Here is an 18,638-nt window from a genome sequence, read left to right as displayed (position 1 = left end):
ATTGTATAAGCAGATGTGATCAACTACATTCTCTCTTTGAAAAGGTAGATTTGGCATTTCAACCTGAGATTTGGCAGCAGAGAGCCAAATGTTGTCCATAAAAGCTGTTAGCCAATCACAAACAGATACTGTGACTTTTTCAGGGATCTCCTTTCTTTAAAAAAAAAAAAAAAGGGCTTTCCAACTAGGAACTCATAGGAATTTTATTAAACACCAAAGATGCAATATAAGAAATGAACATTTCTATTTCTTCACTTCTTTTTATTTTCTTTTCCTAAATCAGAGGGCCTGACTTCGGCTGCACCTTCATTTAGAGGCAATGCCTGCTTCCAGCCTGAGTCCTAGCACAACGCGCTGTTTGACAGTGTTTCTTATTGATGCCAGATTTTAAATAGAATACCCAGAGAAGTTTAGGAAAACCTGTCAAGTCATTTCTGCTGCAGTATAAACTTTTGACTCGGGTGATGAAGAAACTGCAGACTCTAGCATAAACCGTGGAGTCCAGATTCTTGAATTAGACAGGAAGCTGCTCCTTCAAATCACCAACAAATTGTGCGGGAGGTCCGGAGGCGTGGGGGCTGTCATTGTCTGGGAAGCCGGAGGCCCAGGAATCACAGGATTGTTATGAGTGGTTTGGGGAGTCACAGGGACAGACAGCCACTGGGACGAGGACTAACTGGTGCGGTTTGTGGAAAGGCTTTTTTTTTTTTTTCTGGGTCCTCGTTGTGGCACACAGGCTTTCTTGAGTTGTGGCCCAGGGGTTTCTCTAGCTGTGCCTTGTGGGCTTACTTGCCCTGAAGCAGGTGGGGGGTCTTAGTTCCCTGACTAGGGTTTGAACCTGCGTCCTCTGCATTGTAAGGTGGATTCTTAACCGCCGGACCATCAGGGAAGGCCTTGTGGAAAGGCTTTTGGCTGTGTTGCTCAGTAGATCTAGCTGTTCCACATCAGTCAATTTAGTCCTATGAGAAAAGAAAAAAGAGGAAGTTGCCTTTTATTGGGCAGCCACAATACTCCAGGCACCATATTAATCACGTCACACGTATTTCAGTCTCTTACAGATGGGGAAGATGAAGTTCAGAGCTAACCGGCTGAAGGTCACATTAGCAGGGCCACAGTGTGACTGGGTCACAAAAGGCAGGGTAGCTAACATTTGCCAGATCCTTTTATACATCAGCTCAAGTAAAATCTGTAAAGGAATTACTGCTGTGCCCATTTTACAGATGAAGAAATTGAGTTCAGAGACGCTAACTCGCTCATTCAAGGTTACACTAGCAGCAGTGCTGATGTATGTTTCTAACTCAAAGGTGAAAGTGAAAGTCGCTCAGTCATGTCCAACTCTTTGCAACCCCATGCACTATACAGTCCAAGGAATTCTCTAGGCCAGAATACTGGAGTGGGTAGCCTTTCCCTTCTCCAGGGGATCTTCCCAACCCAGGGATTGAACCTAGGTTCAATTGCAGGCGGACTCTTTACCAGCTGAGCCACAAGAGAAGCCCAACTCAAGAGACCCAACCGCATACTGTTTTCACAGCACTGCTTCTCTGAGTAGGAGAAAAAATTAGCTGTAAGTTACCATCAGCAACTTGTTTCAAGATGAAGTCAAAAAAGCAAGTGCGTTAAGAAAGCATATAACAATAAACATCTTCAGTACATCTGAAGAGCTGATACTTAGAATGACCATTCCAAGTTCTCAAAAAGACATTAACTTATGCATATTATATTCTCTTTAAGAGAAGAGGGCCTTCATAAATCATTTGAATTCTAAATGAATTCACTTTGGGAGTTCATCCTACTCCCAAACCCCTACAATGGAAAAATCTCTGTTTTTTAAAGTGAGTATTTTTGAGTTACTTCATGCCCTGTAGGTTCATAATGGCTGAGATTTTCTTGTGTTTTTGTTCAAAAAATGAAACTCTAGTTGTTCTAATTTGGTCAAATGCCATCAATATAGAATTCACTTAGGTCAGAGACTGAAATGAATACATCAAAAAGCACAACAAATCCAAAGGATTTTCGTGTTATACGATTCAAACAAACCACCCCTATAAATTTTATCTAGGCGATATGTCCTTATCTTGTTGACTGGCAATAATTTCTCTTTGAAAGAGTATTACTTGTATTTCCCAGTCCTCACCAGTGGAGGATAAAAATAAGATCAAAGAAACTATCGTTTCCCTCTCCTGCTACCGCCCCCACCTGCTCTGTGGGGATGCCAGGCCCCTTAGGTTTCTCCGGAGCGTGCAGGGAGTCCTGAGGGTGGACCGCACGTGTTTGCACCCTGCTCTGGGCTACCATTTGACCTTTGCCCCTGCTCTTTCCCCCTCCAGCCTACTGCAATGAAGCCTGCTCTTCTGAAGGTACAGCCCACACGACTGTCTGCGATCCAGGCCTCTCTCCTCCGTGTCTGTCAGTTGATGTCTTCTTGGAGGGGTTCAGCCTATGCGTCCATCCTGAGAGCAGGATGCCCGACAGACAGACAGGGGCTGCCCCTTCCCGCCTTTCCTGCTTACTGCTGCATTCTAATTTACCAATTCCTCTAGTTCTTACTGGGTTCTTTCACGGCAGTCCTTCACCCTGGGACCCAGGCATGGGTCGAGGGGGCTGAGCTGAGGGGCGTGTTGGAGTGACAGGCTCTGGGCTGCACTCAGACTGACCCTTGCCCTCTGACCCTGCCCCATTGTCCTTTGGCCAAAATGGCACCCATCCTCCCCCCCCCCGCCCCCCAACCCGGAGATGAGCTCTTTCCCAGGAAGAGCCTAGGTCCCTCATACAAATAGCCCTGCCAGTCAATCCTCCAGACAAGATTACAGAGAGGGATTTCACTCAAGCTTGAGAAAATTCTTGGAGGGACCATCTGTGGAGGAGACAATCATAGGATGAAGTGGGGAAGTGAACAAAATTTACATAAATAAATAGCGGGGTTGGACCAGCGGGGTCTGCAGAGAGACGCCTGGTGTCAGATCTGCTACAGATGCTCCGGCTGTCCTGGGTCGCCTCTGGCTGGCTTCTGTTGAGAGGGTTAAATTCACGGAGCTGGATGAATAACCACAGTGAGAAAACAACCATGTCGTTGTGCCTTAGCAATCACTTCGCCCGTGTTTTATGGAATTCAGCTTCTCAACCGGCTCACAGAAAGCTGGACCCTGTCTGTGGGACCTGATTACATATAGGGGTGGGTCGTTTAAGGTCTCTGCCCAGGGTCTTTATTAGCACAGTACCAAGAGCCTGCAGTCTTTCAGAATTTAAGAAATTACACACTACAGAATCACAGCACCGCAGGGGGCAACCTGTGGCCTTATCTAATTTCTAATCTGGGACATAGCAGCTGTCTTGCTATTAATATCCCAATGTGGTAAAAAAGAAAAAAAAAAAAACACACAAGTCATGAAAATGTTTAAATCCATGGATGACTCTGATGTTCAGTTAAGTAACCACAAGGAAAATATGACTACGTTTACAATTTATTACATGGAATTTTACCTTTTTATTCAAAAAAGTGGTATTCTCTAGATAAAGGATTGAGGGTGATTTATATTTTCTTATTTGCACTTTTAGGGGGATAACAAAGTGGTACTTCTAATTTTTTAAAACTGTGGCAAAATATACATACTATAAAATTTACCATTGTAACCATTTTTAAGTGAACCATTCATCAGCATTAAATGCATTCACCTTGTGTATTATCACGACCATCCATCCATCTGCAGAAAGCTTCTCATCTTCCAAACCTGGAACTCTGTTCCCACTGAACAACCACTGTCCATCCTCCTTCCCTGCTGCCCCTGCCAACCACCCGTCCACTTTCTGTCTCTACGAATTTGACTTTTCTAAGTACCTCATATAAATGGAATCATAGAGTATTTGTCCTTTTGTGACTAGCTTATTTCATTTGGCATAGTGCCTTCAGGGTTCATCCATGTTGGAGCATGTGTCAGAATTTCCTTTTTTTAAAAAGGATGACTAACATTGCATTATATGTATATGTGTGTGTTCGTCACTCAGTCATGTCTGACTCTTTGTGACCCTCTGGACTGTAGCCCACCAGGTTCCTCTGTCCATGGAATTCTCTAGACAAGAATACTGGGCTGAGTTGTCATGCCCTTCTCCAGGGGATCTTCTTGACTGAACCTGGGTCTCTTGCCTTGCAGGCAGATTCTTTACCATTTGAGCCACCAGGAAAGCCTTTGTATGTATATACCACATTGTTATGACCACCCTAGACAGCATATTAAAAAGCAGAGACATTTCTTTGCCAATAAAGGTTCGTCTAGTCAAAGCTATGGTTTTTCCAGTAGTTATGTATGGATGTGAGAGTGGACTATAAAGAAAGCTGAGTGCCAAAGAATTGATGCTTTTGAATTGTGGTGTTGGCAAAGATTTTTGAGAGTCCCTTGGACAACAAGGAGATCCAGCCAGTCCACCCTAAAGGAAAATTGACTGATGCTGAAGCTGAAACTTCAATACTTTGGCCACCTGATGTGAAAAACTGACTCATTGGAAAAGACCCCGATGCTGGGAACGATTGAAGGCAGGAGGAGAAGGGGACGACAGAGGATGAGATGGCTGGATGGCATCACCGACTCAATGGACATGAGTTTGAGTAAACTCCGGGAATTGGTGATGGACAGGGAGGCCTGGCGTGCTGCAGTCTGTGGGGTTGCGAAGAGTTGGACAGGACTGAGCCCATATACATACATACACACACAGAGCCATAAAAGCCCCTAAATGTTACCATTTGTGACGCCATGGATGGACCTGAAGGGCATTATGGTAGTGAAAGAAGTCAGGCAGAGAAAGACAAAAATCTTGTATGATCTCACTTCTATGTGGAATCGAAAAAATACAACAAACTGGCGAAGATAGCAACAACAACAAAAGCAGCAGATTCACATCTATATAGAACAGACTAGGGGAAGGGGAGGGTAATATAAGGGCATGGGGTTAAAAGGGGCAAACTATTAGGTGTAAGCTACAAGGATATACTGTACAACCTAGGGAATATAGCCAATATTTTATATAACTATAAATGGAGTATAACCTTAAAAATTGTGAGCCACTAACTATATTTTATACCTGTAACTTACATTGTACCTCAACTATATTTCAGTAAAATTTTAAAAATTAATGTCTGTTTAGGTCCTTTGCCCATTGTAAAGTCAGTTTTTGTTGTTGTTGAGTTATAGCAATTCTTTATATATTCTGGATATTCATCCTTTATCAAACATATGATATGCAAATAATTTCTCCCATTCTGTGGGTTGCTTTTCTCTCTGTCAGTTCTGTTCTTTGATACACAGAAGTTTTAAATTTTGATATAGTTCAATATATCTATTTTTTTCTTTTATGGCTTGTGCTTTTGGTGTCATATCCAAGAAATCATCGCCACATCCAATATCATGAAGTTTTTCCCGTATGTTTTCTTCTAGGAGTTTTAGCTCTCCATTCAGGTTTTTGATTCATTTTGAGTTAATTTTTGTATAAGGTAAGGGTCCATCTTCCTTCTGGGTATCCAGTTTTCCCAGCATCATTTGCTGAAAATACTATCCTTTTTCCATTGAACGGCCTTGATATTCTTACTGAAAACCATGTGACTATGTGTACGAGCTTTTATTTCTGGGGTCTCTCTTCTGTTCTACCGCTCTAAATGTCTGTATTTAGGCCAGTATCATAATGTTTTGATTGCTGTAGTTTTGTAGCAAGTTTAGAAATTAGAAAGTACGAGACCTGAATTTTGTTCTTTTTCGTGACTGGCTCTTTGGCTGTCCCTTTGGATATTTGTTGTCTCTTGAAATTCCATATGCACTTTAGAATGGGTTCTTGTATTACTGCAAAAAAAAAAATTATTGGAATTTTGAGGAATTTTCCTTTAAAATAATTCAAGCTATCATGATACTAATAAAAGCAAGTTTTAATATGAAAATAGCATCTGCTTGTGATTTTAAAACATAACTTTATTATTTAGTTTTGGCCGCACTAGGCCTCTGTTGCTGTGCGTGGGCTTTTTCTAGTTGTGGTGAGCAGGGGCTGCCCTGATGTGGTGTGCAGGCTTCTCATTGCACGGCTTCTCTCACTGCAGGGCTGGGGCTCCAGAGCCTGCTCGGTAGTTACGCCACACAGGCTTCACTGCCCCGAGGCATGTGGGATCTTACTGGACCAGGGTTTGAACCCATGTCTCCTAAATTAGTGAAGAGATTCTTAATCACTGGATCTCCAGGGAAATCCTGCTTGTGATATTTCTTTTTTCTTAATGTATTTATTTTTAATTGAAGGATAATCACAATATTGTGTTGGCTTCTGTCCTACATCAACATGGATCAGCCATAGGTATACATATGTCCCCTCCGTCTTGAATGATATTTTAATAAAAGCTTTTTTGGGGGGATAGTTCAGCTGAAGTGCTACAAAGAAGTGATCTTTAATGAACAAGTTGTATAGAGACTTTTAGGCTACTATTAACCATAGAGTTATAGAGAGAAATTTCTAGAGAAAAACTTAAAGACACATTTTTAGTCCTGATGGCCCTTTAACCATGTCTGAATCTTCTCCTTGTATGTTGCTGTGGCACTAATTATGTTATCTTTGCTTTCTAACATTGAAGAGGAAAGAAAAAATGGGGGTCAAAAAAGGGGAAAAAATCACTAATTTCTATAGTGATAGCTAATACTATCATAAATTACATAGCTTTTATTCTTCCAATACGTTTATAATATTCCATTTTACCTAACTAGAGAGAACAGTATAATTCAATTTGTATGAGTTAAAGATAGTTTGTTTCCTGTAGTGACATTCTGGTGGAATGTACTGTTTTTCTTTATTCAGTTTACATATTTTCTTTTTGGAATAAACTTCAGAAGCAGAAAGTGACTCCTAAACTGTAGACAAGAATGTCAGATGGAAGAGCAGAAGTTGAAAAATGTAATTGTTTAGATCTTTTAATCAAGGCTAGTTAAGGTTATTCTGAACTTTTCAGTGTCAGTTTACGCCTCTCTGACTTCACATCAATTAATTTTAATTTTCTTTTAACAAATATTTACTGAGTTGCTATCATGCGGGTAGGCACTCTTTCAGTAGACATTGTAGACATAATCCCTGACCTCAAAGCTGCTCACAGCCTAGGAAACAAGTAGGCCAAGTAAACTAATCAATTACCTTATTTAAATAGATACAGAATATTGAGTTGAGTTCCCAGAATGGGAAAGTATTTACAGAATGGGTATATGTTAGTCTTCCAGGACCATCTTTCGTAGGGTCCCTTAGCTCAATGCAGTGATATTCATATTCATATTTAGGTAGCAAATGAAACATATGAAAAAGTGATAATTTTTAGAAACTGTGACATTCTGGTTCTTCCAAAGCATAGAAATAAATTTATTCTGTCCTCAAAATATATCCTCCATTCAAGGTCAACCGCTCTTAGCAGGGAATGGCTGGCTTGAGGTGTGCAATGTCAGCAGTTAGGAGCAGGCATCTCAAACTTCCCACCTGGCTGTGTTCCCTCTCAACTTAAGTAAGTGGACCATCATGCTGGGGATCATGGTGGCACCATCTAAGAAGCTGTCCCAAGCTGTTCACCTCAAGCAAATGTTTTCTAAGTCTTCTGTTTTACCCTAAACATTCAAGTCAATATGAATATTGTATCAATGTTCTGAAAGACTTTTAAACTACTTACCACCCACCCCAAGTCTTTAACTCATCTGAGAGCTTCAAGAGGAGGCACAGTGTTGAATTTGAAGTTCAACGGCTCATCTTGATTCCCCATCCTCCCAGAGTTAGACACGTATACATTTAGAAGTGCGGAAAGGCTTTGTCATATGGGCATAAACACAAAATATTGTTTCTTACTCATTATGGATTTTCCCAAAGATTAAAAAATCCCACAAGTTTAAAACATAGTTAAAGTTGTCACCAGACACAGTCATCAACAATGGAATTTTGCCTTTAAAGAAAGCTAAGTTTTGGAAACACTGTCAGGGAAATTCAGTTCTTGAGTAGAGTAAGTCCATCATGGCTGCCCTGTAAGATATAGGAACATTTTGGAATGTCCAGTTTCCTGTCCACTCCCTGTTTGCCCTTGGATAACCAACTCATCCCAGTTTGCCTGGGACTGTCCTGATTTGTAGGATTTTGTTCTTCTTAGTCCCTGTCAAAACGAGAGAATTGATCACCTTCATTTGCACAGAGGTACAAATACTTTCACCAGTTCCCTGCAACCCTCCTGGTTTATACTGGTGGTCTCAAGTGACCACGATTCCTTGGTGAAGATCAGTAGGATTGAAGACCCAATGAGAACAGGAGAAACCTCTGGGGCAAGCACATCCTTGCTGGGGGGCTTGAGCTAACATAGCAGATAATTTAAGTGCTTTTGGTGTTGAATTGGCCTAAAGTAGTGAGGAGCCTGGTCTTTCCAGGTGGGGCTAGTGGTAAAGAAGCTGTCGGCCAGTGCAGGAGATGTAAAGAGACTCAGGTTTGATCCCCTGGGTTGGGAAGATCCCCTGGAGAAGGGCATGGCAACCCACTCCCATATTCTTGCCTGGATAATCCCTGGGACAGAGGAGGCTGGCAGGCCACAGTCCATAGTGTCGCAAAGAGTTGGGCATGACTTCAGCGACTTAACACTCATGCACCCAGTGAGGACTCTGGCGGGCTCTAGCCCATGGGGGTCCCAAAGGGTTGAACATGATCAAGCACACATACACAGTGACGTCTAAGTGCAGCTCTGCTTTAATCACAGTTCCTGGCTTGCACCATTAGACACGCTGATTCAGAATTTGTGCATTTTTAACACAGTGAATGGGCTTTCTACCACACCAATCTGACCACGTCACAATTCTGTTGCTCAGAAATTCCAAGGCTCAGACTTTCCTGGTGGCCCAGTGGATAAGAATGTGCCTGCCAGTGCAGGGGACACGGGTTCAGTCCCTGCTCTGGGAAGATTCCACAAGCTGAGGAACAACAAAGCCCATGCACCGTAACCACTGAGCCCGTGCTCTAGAGCATGCGAGCCTCAATTACTGAGCCTGCAAGCTGCAACGACTAAAGCCCATGCACCCAGAGTCTGCGTTCCGCAACAGAGGAAGCCACCGTAGTGAGAAGCCCGTGCACCACGACTAGAGAGAAGCCCCCGTAGTCTAGTTTCTAGACTAGTCACTGCAACTAGAGAAAGCCTGGGCACAGCAACGAAGACCCAGCTCAGCCAAAACAAAACAAACAAACAAAAGGATGCTAGGTTCCTGTGTGACCTGGCACATATAAAACAAACAAACAAAAACAAAGTCCAGGGTTTCTTGCTGTTCCATGATAAAACGCACACTCACTGTCTGGTTTACAGGCTTTTCATGAGTTGTCCCTTTTATCACTCTAGCCTTCTGTGGCCCCAGCGCAGGCATCTAAATCTATTCAGTTTGACCTTTGCCTACAGGCTTCCCTTGGCCAAGAACAGTCTTACCTTAGCTCCACCCCTCTTTCTCCAGCTGAAGTACTCATGTGAGATTTCATGTCACTTTCTCCAGGAAGCCTCCTCTCAGCTCAGATTCAAGTCATAAAGATTCTTCTGACATTCTTAGTCTCTGATATCTCCTCCATCCTAAGTCTTACCATGTTATAATGTAAATGCCTTTCAATTGTTTTTGTGGTTTCCCTCTAGACTTCAATGCCTCAGAATGCAATTATATCTCCAATACTGAATGTGCACAAATATTTATTGAAGGGATGACTGGATTCAGCCCTCTTTTGAACTATGTCACCTGTGTGGGCTCCACCTCTCCTGTGTCTTATTTTGTTGCCTCCCTCCCTACTTTGACAGCAAAGTCCATAGCATGTGTGCGCACTAAGCCGCTTCAGTCATGTCCAATTCTTTGCGACCCAATGGACTCACCAGGCTCCTCTGTCCATGGGATTCTCCAGGCAAGAATACTGGAGTGGGTTACCATGCCGTCCTCCAGGGATCTTTCTGACCCAGGGATTGAACTCACTCCTCCTGAGGCTCCTGACTTGCAGGTGGATTCTTTATGGCTAAGCCACTGAGGAAGCCCTAAAGTCCAGAGACCCACCCTTCACTTTGTGAATGAATCCACACATTCACCTGTTGGCCTTGGGCTTTGCAGAGCGGCTCTCTGCTGCCCTCAAATGTTTTGGATCAGCTCTTTATGCAGCCAGTTGAGACAACCCCTTGTTCCCTGGAGTGTTGGGTGAATTCAGCAAGGACATCTTTGTTCTTGTATGCCTCTCTTGGCAGGAAGGGTGACTGAGCAGGATGGAAGAAAGGATGGGATCCCTCTGTGCCTGTTTCTGTACCCTAATCTTCTATTCATTCTCCATCATCATGGCTAAGTCAACTAAATATTTTCATTGTCTCTTCTGCCTCTGATCTCCTTCTATCTCCTTTCTTAAACCCTCTTCAAAGTACTTCTCCCTCTGGGTTGTTTTACATCTTTAAATACAGTGGTTTATTTAACAGCTTCCCAGAACCCTAAGACTTTAACTGCTTGCTTGTGGTAAAACTTCCATGTGAAAACAGTCATGTTCAACAACAGGAACTTCCTTACACTTTGAATTTCATTCCTTTCTACAAAAATTAACAAGACTCTCAAAGCAGAGATGTAAAGTGGTTTTATTTAATTGAATCATGATTCAATTACTGAATCATCTTCAAAGTAATAAAAAATATTTATTGTGATCACATCTTCATTATTTCACTGATGAAACAGATACCACAGTTTAATCAGTGAATTATGAATGACTGATTTACCATATTAAGCCATTTTAAATAGCAGTGATTTATAGGCAACATGTATATTCCTTCTATGATTATTATTATAGTAATTAAAAAGCTTTTAGTTCCTGATGAATAATGTGATTCTAAATATATAATGCGCTGTGTTACATAACCATACCTCTTTTCCTTCAGTAATTGGTGTCTAGGGTAACTGAACTCAAATGAAATGTGTGGTTTATGTAGTGCATCACAATCAATACGGTTCAAGCATAAGCACATTTTTTAGGGAGAGAAGAAATGGGTGTTTTCTTCTAAGAGAATTCAAAAGATTTGGTTAAAAAGAAACATACCAATAATATTTACATATTTTTGAACCAGATAGCTTAAACTTTTAAACTAAAATAGCTACCTATTTACAGTTGTAAAGCTCTTTGTTTACACTGTCTGAGAACAATGGACATACCTTGGACTCCTTCAGGACAAGATCACCATACACAGATGTGGAGCTGGGCCTTGTACAGGGGTGCCTGGCAAGGGACCCGGTAGGAGTACACTTTGCACGCTAGGCAGGCTGCACCCTGACTCAGAGCTGTGACTCCTGGAAGAAGCAGGCACCTCTTTCTAATTTGCAAAAAACTCTGTATAGCTAGCCTGACGCTGTGTCTGTGCTTTGTCCTTTTGCCCTGCACGGAAACACATTGCCTTTCCATTAAACTATTTTCTGACTTACACTTTCTCACTAATCCCAAACCACTGTTTTCTTCAAAATTAATATTTTCCATTTTTGTCTTGAAAGAGCACATGTATATGTGGCAGAAACAATATGGGGAAAATCTGCAAATTCCAGTCCATTGACGTTTCTGTAGTAAATTCATCTTTGGCCATTTGGAATTAGATGAATTCAGAGACTACGAAAAAGCAATAAAAGCAAGAAATCTCATGAAAGACAAACTTTATACTAGGGGTCCTCACTCATAAAAGAGTTAGCTCCTTTCTTTAGAATGCTGTGATAATGAGCCAGGTTTATGATTTAAAACCCACCATTAGCATAACACAGGGGAAAAAATCTCCGCCACTATCACAGACTGAAATTCTGTTGCTTCCAGTTTGTTCTTTGGTACAAGCTAGGATAGCTTCCGAGCTTTCTGGATGGTGAGCAGGGGTTGTACCACAGTCCAGCGTCTATTCTGTCGTCTTCTGGCCTCACGCCACACAGGTGTTGAATTCTTAGTCGCTCAGCCTAACAATTTAGACTGACTTTTTGTCTGACTCTTTGCGACCCCAGGGATTGTAGCCCACCAGGCTCCCTCGTGGGAGAAGGCAATGGCACCTCACTCCAGTACTCTTGCCTGGAAAATCCCATGGATGGAGGAGCCTGATGGGCTGCAGTCCATGGGGTCACTAGGAGTCAGACACGACTGAGCGACTTCAATTTCACTTTTCACTTTCATGCATTGGAGACGGAAATGGCAACCCACTCCAGTGTTCTTGCCTGGAGAATCCCAGGGATGGCAGAGCCTGGTGGGCTGCCGTCTATGGGGTCACACAGAGTCGGACACGACTGAAGGGACTTAGCAGCAGCAAGGATGAAGTCAGGTATACGACCAAATGGGAGTACATTTAGTAAATGTCAGTTCCATCATAGCTACAAAGTTCATCAGTCCTCATCAGTAGGAAATATATTCAGATATATTTGTATTATGTGATGCAGACCATAGTCAATAGGACTGAAAGCCTATAATCATGTGGTTTTCTTAAGCACGTCAACAAGACTCTAAAATTTTGCTAAAAAAACGAAAGAACAACTCCGATTCCACCAACCTGACTCCTCTGACTGGCAGTCTGGATATCACAGGAGTTAAATTTCATATACATGTTTATATATGGCTGAGTCTCTTTGCTGTTCACCTGAAACTACAACATTGTTAATCGACTATACCCCAATAAAAAATGCTTTTGGTATTATAAAAACAAATTTTTTTTCACCTTCAAGTGGGAATACATTACATTGAGAAGCCCCACCCAGCATCATGTGAGCTGCCAACCATGTGTTACTGTGCAAGATGAATCACTTGATGGGAAAGAGGAAATCGCTAATAAAGGTTGTTTTTGTTAATTACACATGGAGTAAGAACCAGAAGGGGAGAGAGCAGGGTTTATTTTAAGCCAGATTTGAGTACTACATTCAGGGCATAAATAGAAAACTTTACATTGTCGTTGACCTCATGAGCACTGAAATGGGCTAAGTACCCCCAGGAGCAGTCCTCCCCCTTCTCAGAATCATTGCTACTTCCAGCAATTTTTATGTAGTTAATATTAGCACAAACCCTTTTCTCTGCTTGCCTGCTTCCTAGCAACCTGAAGCAGAGTATCTGCTTGCCAATCTGCTTTTGGTAAAAAAAAAAAAAAAAAAAGAACAAAAAGCACCCAGTGGATTTGCCAATAACCGTGACAAGACACGGGTTGTATTCAATAAACTCCGTGTTGATTTTGTGAGCCCGGCAAAGGATACATGTTGTCAACCGTCTGACCTTGCTGTGCTTTCCATCACAGGCCAGGGAAGATGTGATCCACATGCTGAAGACAGAGAAAACTAAGCCGGAGGTTCTGGAGGCTCATTACGGGTCTGCAGAGCCAGAGAAAGTGCTCCGGGTCCTGCACCGAGACGCCATCCTGGCCCAGGAGAAGTCCATAGGAGAAGATGTGTATGAGAAACCCATCTCAGAGGTAAAAACTTACCCTGACAAGTCCCCGAGCAGGGACCCTCAAAGGGAGGTCTCCGCATCCTTCCATTTGACACACTTCAACATTTCCTTTCAAAGGCAAACAGTTCTTTAAGATGCCCTATTCCCTGGTGGCTCAGATGGTAAAGAATCTGCCTGCAATGCAGGAGACCTGGGTCTGATCCCTGGGTCAGGAAGATCCCCTGCAGAAGGGGATGGCAACCCACTCCAGGATTCTTGCCTGGAGAATGCCATGGACAGAGGAGTCTGGTGGGTTATAGTCCATGGGGTTACAAAGAGTCAGACAGACTGAGTGACTAACACTTTCACTTTCAATCTAGAATTAAAGTATAACTTAATAATTCATGAATTATTGTGGATACAGTTCACTGATAAGAATTGTAGAAGTATTTTCTTAAATAGACTGAAAGCCCCAAATATATTTCTCATGTGGTTATGATAGTTACCTGCTCTTCAGTTTTTTATTCTTTTATTTCTCTAACAGGTGATATGGGTAAAAATTTGAGGTGCTTATGGGTTTTAGCATTGCATTTTCAGATTATTATCAAACTGGTAGCCTAAAACTAAATTGATTTTATTATGATATTTATGGTTATAAAGCCACTTGGTTTTTATATCTTATAAAAGACTTGGTCTTAATTTAAATGGTCTCATGTGAGTGGCTAAAACATAAAAGTTGAGGCAAAATCCCAATGGAAGATTTAGAGCAGGGAATCTAATAGGACAATATTTAATCATTTTTATACAGGATTGTATTAGAAACTATTGCTGTTAATTACTCATAATAGTACATGTTAAAAATACTCTCACATCAAGGTTGGATTTGGATGCAGAATCAGGGAACAAGTTGATGGATCTAGCCAAACTGACCTTTGGAATTCATGTAAAAAAATCATAGATGTGAAATTACCATTATAAATGAATAATGAACACAGAAATTAAAATATGAAGCAAGTTGTTGTAATTTAACTTAAGACAAGCCTTTGCAGCAACTCAGTTTGAAAGATCTCAGAAAGATCTGCTTTAGAAAGTAGTCACAACAGATTGATGGCTCCACAATTTTATGATTTCTCCAACAAAAATGAACTGGAGCTCCGTTCTCATCTTTTCTGTAAACAATAAGAGATAATTATATGATAGGATGGGCTTCCCAGGTGGGGCTAGATGTAAAGAACCCACCTGCCAATGCAGGAGACATAAGAGACGTGTGTTCGATCCCTGGGTCGGGAAGATCCCCTGGAGGAGGGCATGACAACCCACTCCATATTCTTGCCTGGAGAATCCCATGGACAGAGGAGCCTGGCGGGCTACATAGTTCATAAGGTCACAGAGTCAGACACGCCTGAAGCGACTTAGCACGCATGCATATTATGATAGGATAGAGTCGACTGGCTGGATCCAATTTCACATCTGAGATTATCCACAGTGATTAGCTGGCTGTGGCTTGAGCAGGTCACTTCAGCTCTTTAAGCTTTGGGGTTCTCTGTCACTTTGGGGTTCTCTGTCACGTGCACGTCTCATAGACTTGCGAGGACTAAATGAAGCAATGACTGGAAAACTTTTGACATAGTTTCTGGAACATGCTAGCTACTCAACAAATATCAGTATTGGCTGGGAGCTGAGGGTGATAATTGCTCACACTCTTTATCAGTTCCCAACTTGGAGGGATGTGAGGAGTAAAAGACATAGGGGAAAGGATCAATTTTATATTGGCATTATAACCACCTGGATTGAAGAACTCAGCTTGGTTAAAGAGCATCATTTGGGCATTTTAATTCTTTTCTCCCAAGTTAGAGCTTGGAATGACCCCTAAGGGGAGAGGTAGGTCTTCAGAGCACGCACACCCAGAATCACTGCCTTCCGCCCACATAATGATGCTTCTTGGTTCCTTCCCCCCTCAACAGTCTGAAGCATTGTTCTTCCCTGGGGAGAAATGAATGATGAGGAAGAGGGAAAAACAGAAGCTACTTTTCCCAACACTGGCAAAAATGAGAGAAAGAGGATGCTGCAAGGAGAAAAGATTCCCTTCTACCATTTATAGATTTTTGGTTTCTTAACCCTTTGGGCTTTATAATCAAGTTCTTACTACTCAGGAGCAAGGGAGTTGCTTCCAAGTTCATGATGCAAGAATCTCATATGTCACTGTTCCATTACCTCCTGGGACTATGAGCAGATAGCCTAGCTCTTGTTCCTAGAAGTCATGCTGTATTTGCTTGCATCTCTGTTAATTCAGTCCTGTCAGACTCTTTGTGAACCTATGGACTATAACCCATCCTGTTCCTCTGTCCATGGGATTCTCCAGGCAAGAATATTGGAGAGGGCTGCCATGCCCTCCTCAAAGGGACCTTCCCGACCCAGGGATCGAACTCGTGTCTCTTATGTCTCCTACATTAGCAGGTGGGTTCTTTACAGCAAGGGCCACCTGGGAAGCCCAGAAGTCATGCTGTACCTCAAGCCAAAAACCACTGCTCATTCTACTTTTCATACCAAATTAGGCCCTACTAGGTCATCCAACAGAACCCACTAAAGGCTAAGCAGTGAACCCAATATGGTAGACACCCCCCTTGCCAGGTATCTGGGGAGAAATTAAACAGAGAATATTAAATCCCCCAGAACTTCCTTGTACATTAAATTATAAGATATCAAAATTCTTAATTCTTAAGCAAAATTTCAAAGAAATTAAGCTTTAGGTTTCTTTCCTTCCCAAATTCTTATTCTGCTTAGCCTTAGCCAGAGAGATTTTAACCTAAGGCATTTTCAAAGATGAAAGTCTTTGAAAGTCTTCATCTTTCAAAGATGAAGTCCTCTATTCTGTTTATTCAAAGAGGCTGAAGATTATTAGGACACATGCAGTTACCATAGTATCAATCTCACATTCATAAATTATTAAAAATGCAAGAAAAGCCGCAGCTCCAAGGTCAATTTATCTCCAGAGGAATGATATTTCTTGACCTCAGGACTCAGCATAATGCAGACTCATGTTAGTTTTACCAAGACTGAAGCAGAGATTTCAGGGATGTCTGAGGAAAGGAAGGTGGATAGAGGAAATCTTTAGCTCCGACAGGATGCCAGTCAGTGTGGGGGCAGCTGTCCTCATCAGACGGAGTCTGCCACCACCAAGAGCTTAATAACTGTGGGGCATGGCGAACCTTGGGTGGGTGGAGGAATCTGACTGCGTGTACTATCCTTGCCCTCAGTGACACTTGAAACACATCTCTCTTTTTTCAAAGTTTAGGGATGTTTGAGTGGTGACATCCTGCATGCCTAGGTCTTCCCACCTGCATGTTTAAAACCTCCAAAATTATTTGCTTTTTTCATTCACAATGCCCAGAACTAGGCAACCCATCTCATACCAGTGGGTTTTCTTACTGCCCCCTTATTTCAGGGTGTAGCACCCCTCTCCCAGGTGACTTTCTGAAACCTGCCTATCTTGGTACCGAGTGGGAACCATACCTTGCCCAGGTGACCATTCCTCAGAACTTCCCTTCTCTCTCGTGTTTGAACTTTCTAATTCTTAAGTAACTTGTCCTACTCAAGGCAACAAAAGAATTTCCTTTTGTCACAACTTTTCTCCAGTAGGAAGGCTCAGCTGAGTTTTACTGTTATTGTTGTCTTCAACATTTTGACTAGTTTTTCAAATGGTCCCCCTCTTCCTCCATCACTATTTTAGGGACTGTACAGTTTTTTTCCTTTTTCTTTTTTTTTTTTTTGCCTCTACTTACCCTATGGTTTCAGGCTTCCCAGGTGGTGCTAGTGGTAAAGAATCCACCTGCCAAGGCAGGAGATTCAAGAGACGTGGGTCCATTCCCTGGGTCAGGAGGATCCCCTGGCATAGAAGATGGCAACCCAGTTCAGCATTCTTGTCTGGAAAATTCCATGGACAGAGGAGACTGGCAGGCTACAGTCAAAGGAGTTGCAAAAGAGTCAGACACGACTGAGCCACTGAGCATGCACACACACACACACCCTCCCACATCCTACGCTTTCAGGCCCAGACATTTGTTTTCTGTATATTACCTTCCACATTGTGCATCGTGTGGTCACCCTCCATGAGAGAAGCAAAGCCGAGGAGTAATGAGTCTGCCAAGAGGAACCCTTGTTTAACACAAATCTTCTCTACGTTTACTTTCTTGAGTTGGATGATCCCTCCTAAGGAGTTTTTCCACAACACACCTGTGCTTGGACACATCTGCTGCTGTCCTGCCCCACTCCCCTTTCACTTCTCTCATCTTTCCCTCAAAATCTGCATCTTTAAGTTTCTGGTGCATGTCCACTCAGAGCCCATCTGCAATAGCTGACACCCTGAGACTCTCCCCAAATTGTTTCAAATATCCTACCCTGATCTTTTCAAGTTTTCATTCTTAAGTCTGTCTACATGTTATGTAACCAGTTTGAATAGCTGTTGCAGTCTGCAAGAGAGGGGCCCCGTGTGATCTCATGAAGAACCTCCGCAGTTTTACAGCATGCTCCTCAAATGTTTCCTGGATCCTGACTCCATCTATTCTTCTTGGTGGAGGCGGGTGTCATGTTGCTCTGCTCTCTAGGCTCTCTAGCCTCTTCTTCCTCTGTCACCCACTGTGATTCAACAAAGACTAAAATATCTCCTTTTCTGTAGCCTTATCTTTCAGAGCATTTAGATCAATTTTCCTTCTGTGTAAATACACTTTGGTCTTTTAGGACCTCCCATTTCCTTTTAAGTAGATTTCTTGCTTCCTAAATTCCTTAATAGTCTTCCCCTTAGCCCTATGTTGATAACAGACTAAAAATCAGTTCCTAAATCGTGATTCTTTCATCTGAAACATACTGAAATTTCTCCCCATCTCAAGTCTCTGAACTTCTTCTCCACCAACTTGATTCAGGTACACTCTTTTCTCAGTAAATCTTGGCTTTTGGTGCTATGATGATCTCATTCAATTTTCCTTCCACCTCCATCCAAGTGGAAGCTACATTTCCAAAGGAATCAGTGCCCGTTTCACTTTCACTATTCAGTAATAAGAACTCTCGTTCCTCTGTGGTTGAGCCACCGTTTGGAGCCTGAAAACCAAAAGCCATGGGACACAGTGTACACAATTAATGAATCTACAGAGCTCACAGTTATGGGAGGCGGTCTTCAGAGTCTCAGGACAAGCCACACAGATACAGGAGGTTAAGTCCACCTCAGCTCTCCCCTAGGAGCTCCG

The 18,638-nt window shown here is 42.3% G+C and overlaps 1 protein-coding gene across 4 annotated transcripts in view; it reads left to right on the top strand.

Annotated features, from left to right (window-relative positions):
- Positions 1-18,638, top strand: part of FILIP1 (filamin A interacting protein 1) — a 211,075-nt gene that overhangs the window by 128,004 nt on the left and 64,433 nt on the right. For all 4 annotated transcript variants that reach the window (XM_040239058.1, XM_040239056.1, XM_040239055.1 and 1 more), the window contains one exon: positions 13,268-13,441. In XM_040239058.1, the coding sequence (XP_040094992.1) occupies positions 13,268-13,441 (174 nt within the window). The remainder of the gene's footprint in view (positions 1-13,267; positions 13,442-18,638) is intronic.

Source organism: Oryx dammah, unplaced genomic scaffold, assembly GCF_014754425.2.
Source record: "Oryx dammah isolate SB20612 unplaced genomic scaffold, SCBI_Odam_1.1 HiC_scaffold_4, whole genome shotgun sequence".
Classification (NCBI taxonomy): domain Eukaryota; kingdom Metazoa; phylum Chordata; class Mammalia; order Artiodactyla; family Bovidae; genus Oryx; species Oryx dammah.
Note: the sequence above shows the minus strand (reverse complement) of the source record. Positions and strands in the feature narration are given on the sequence as shown.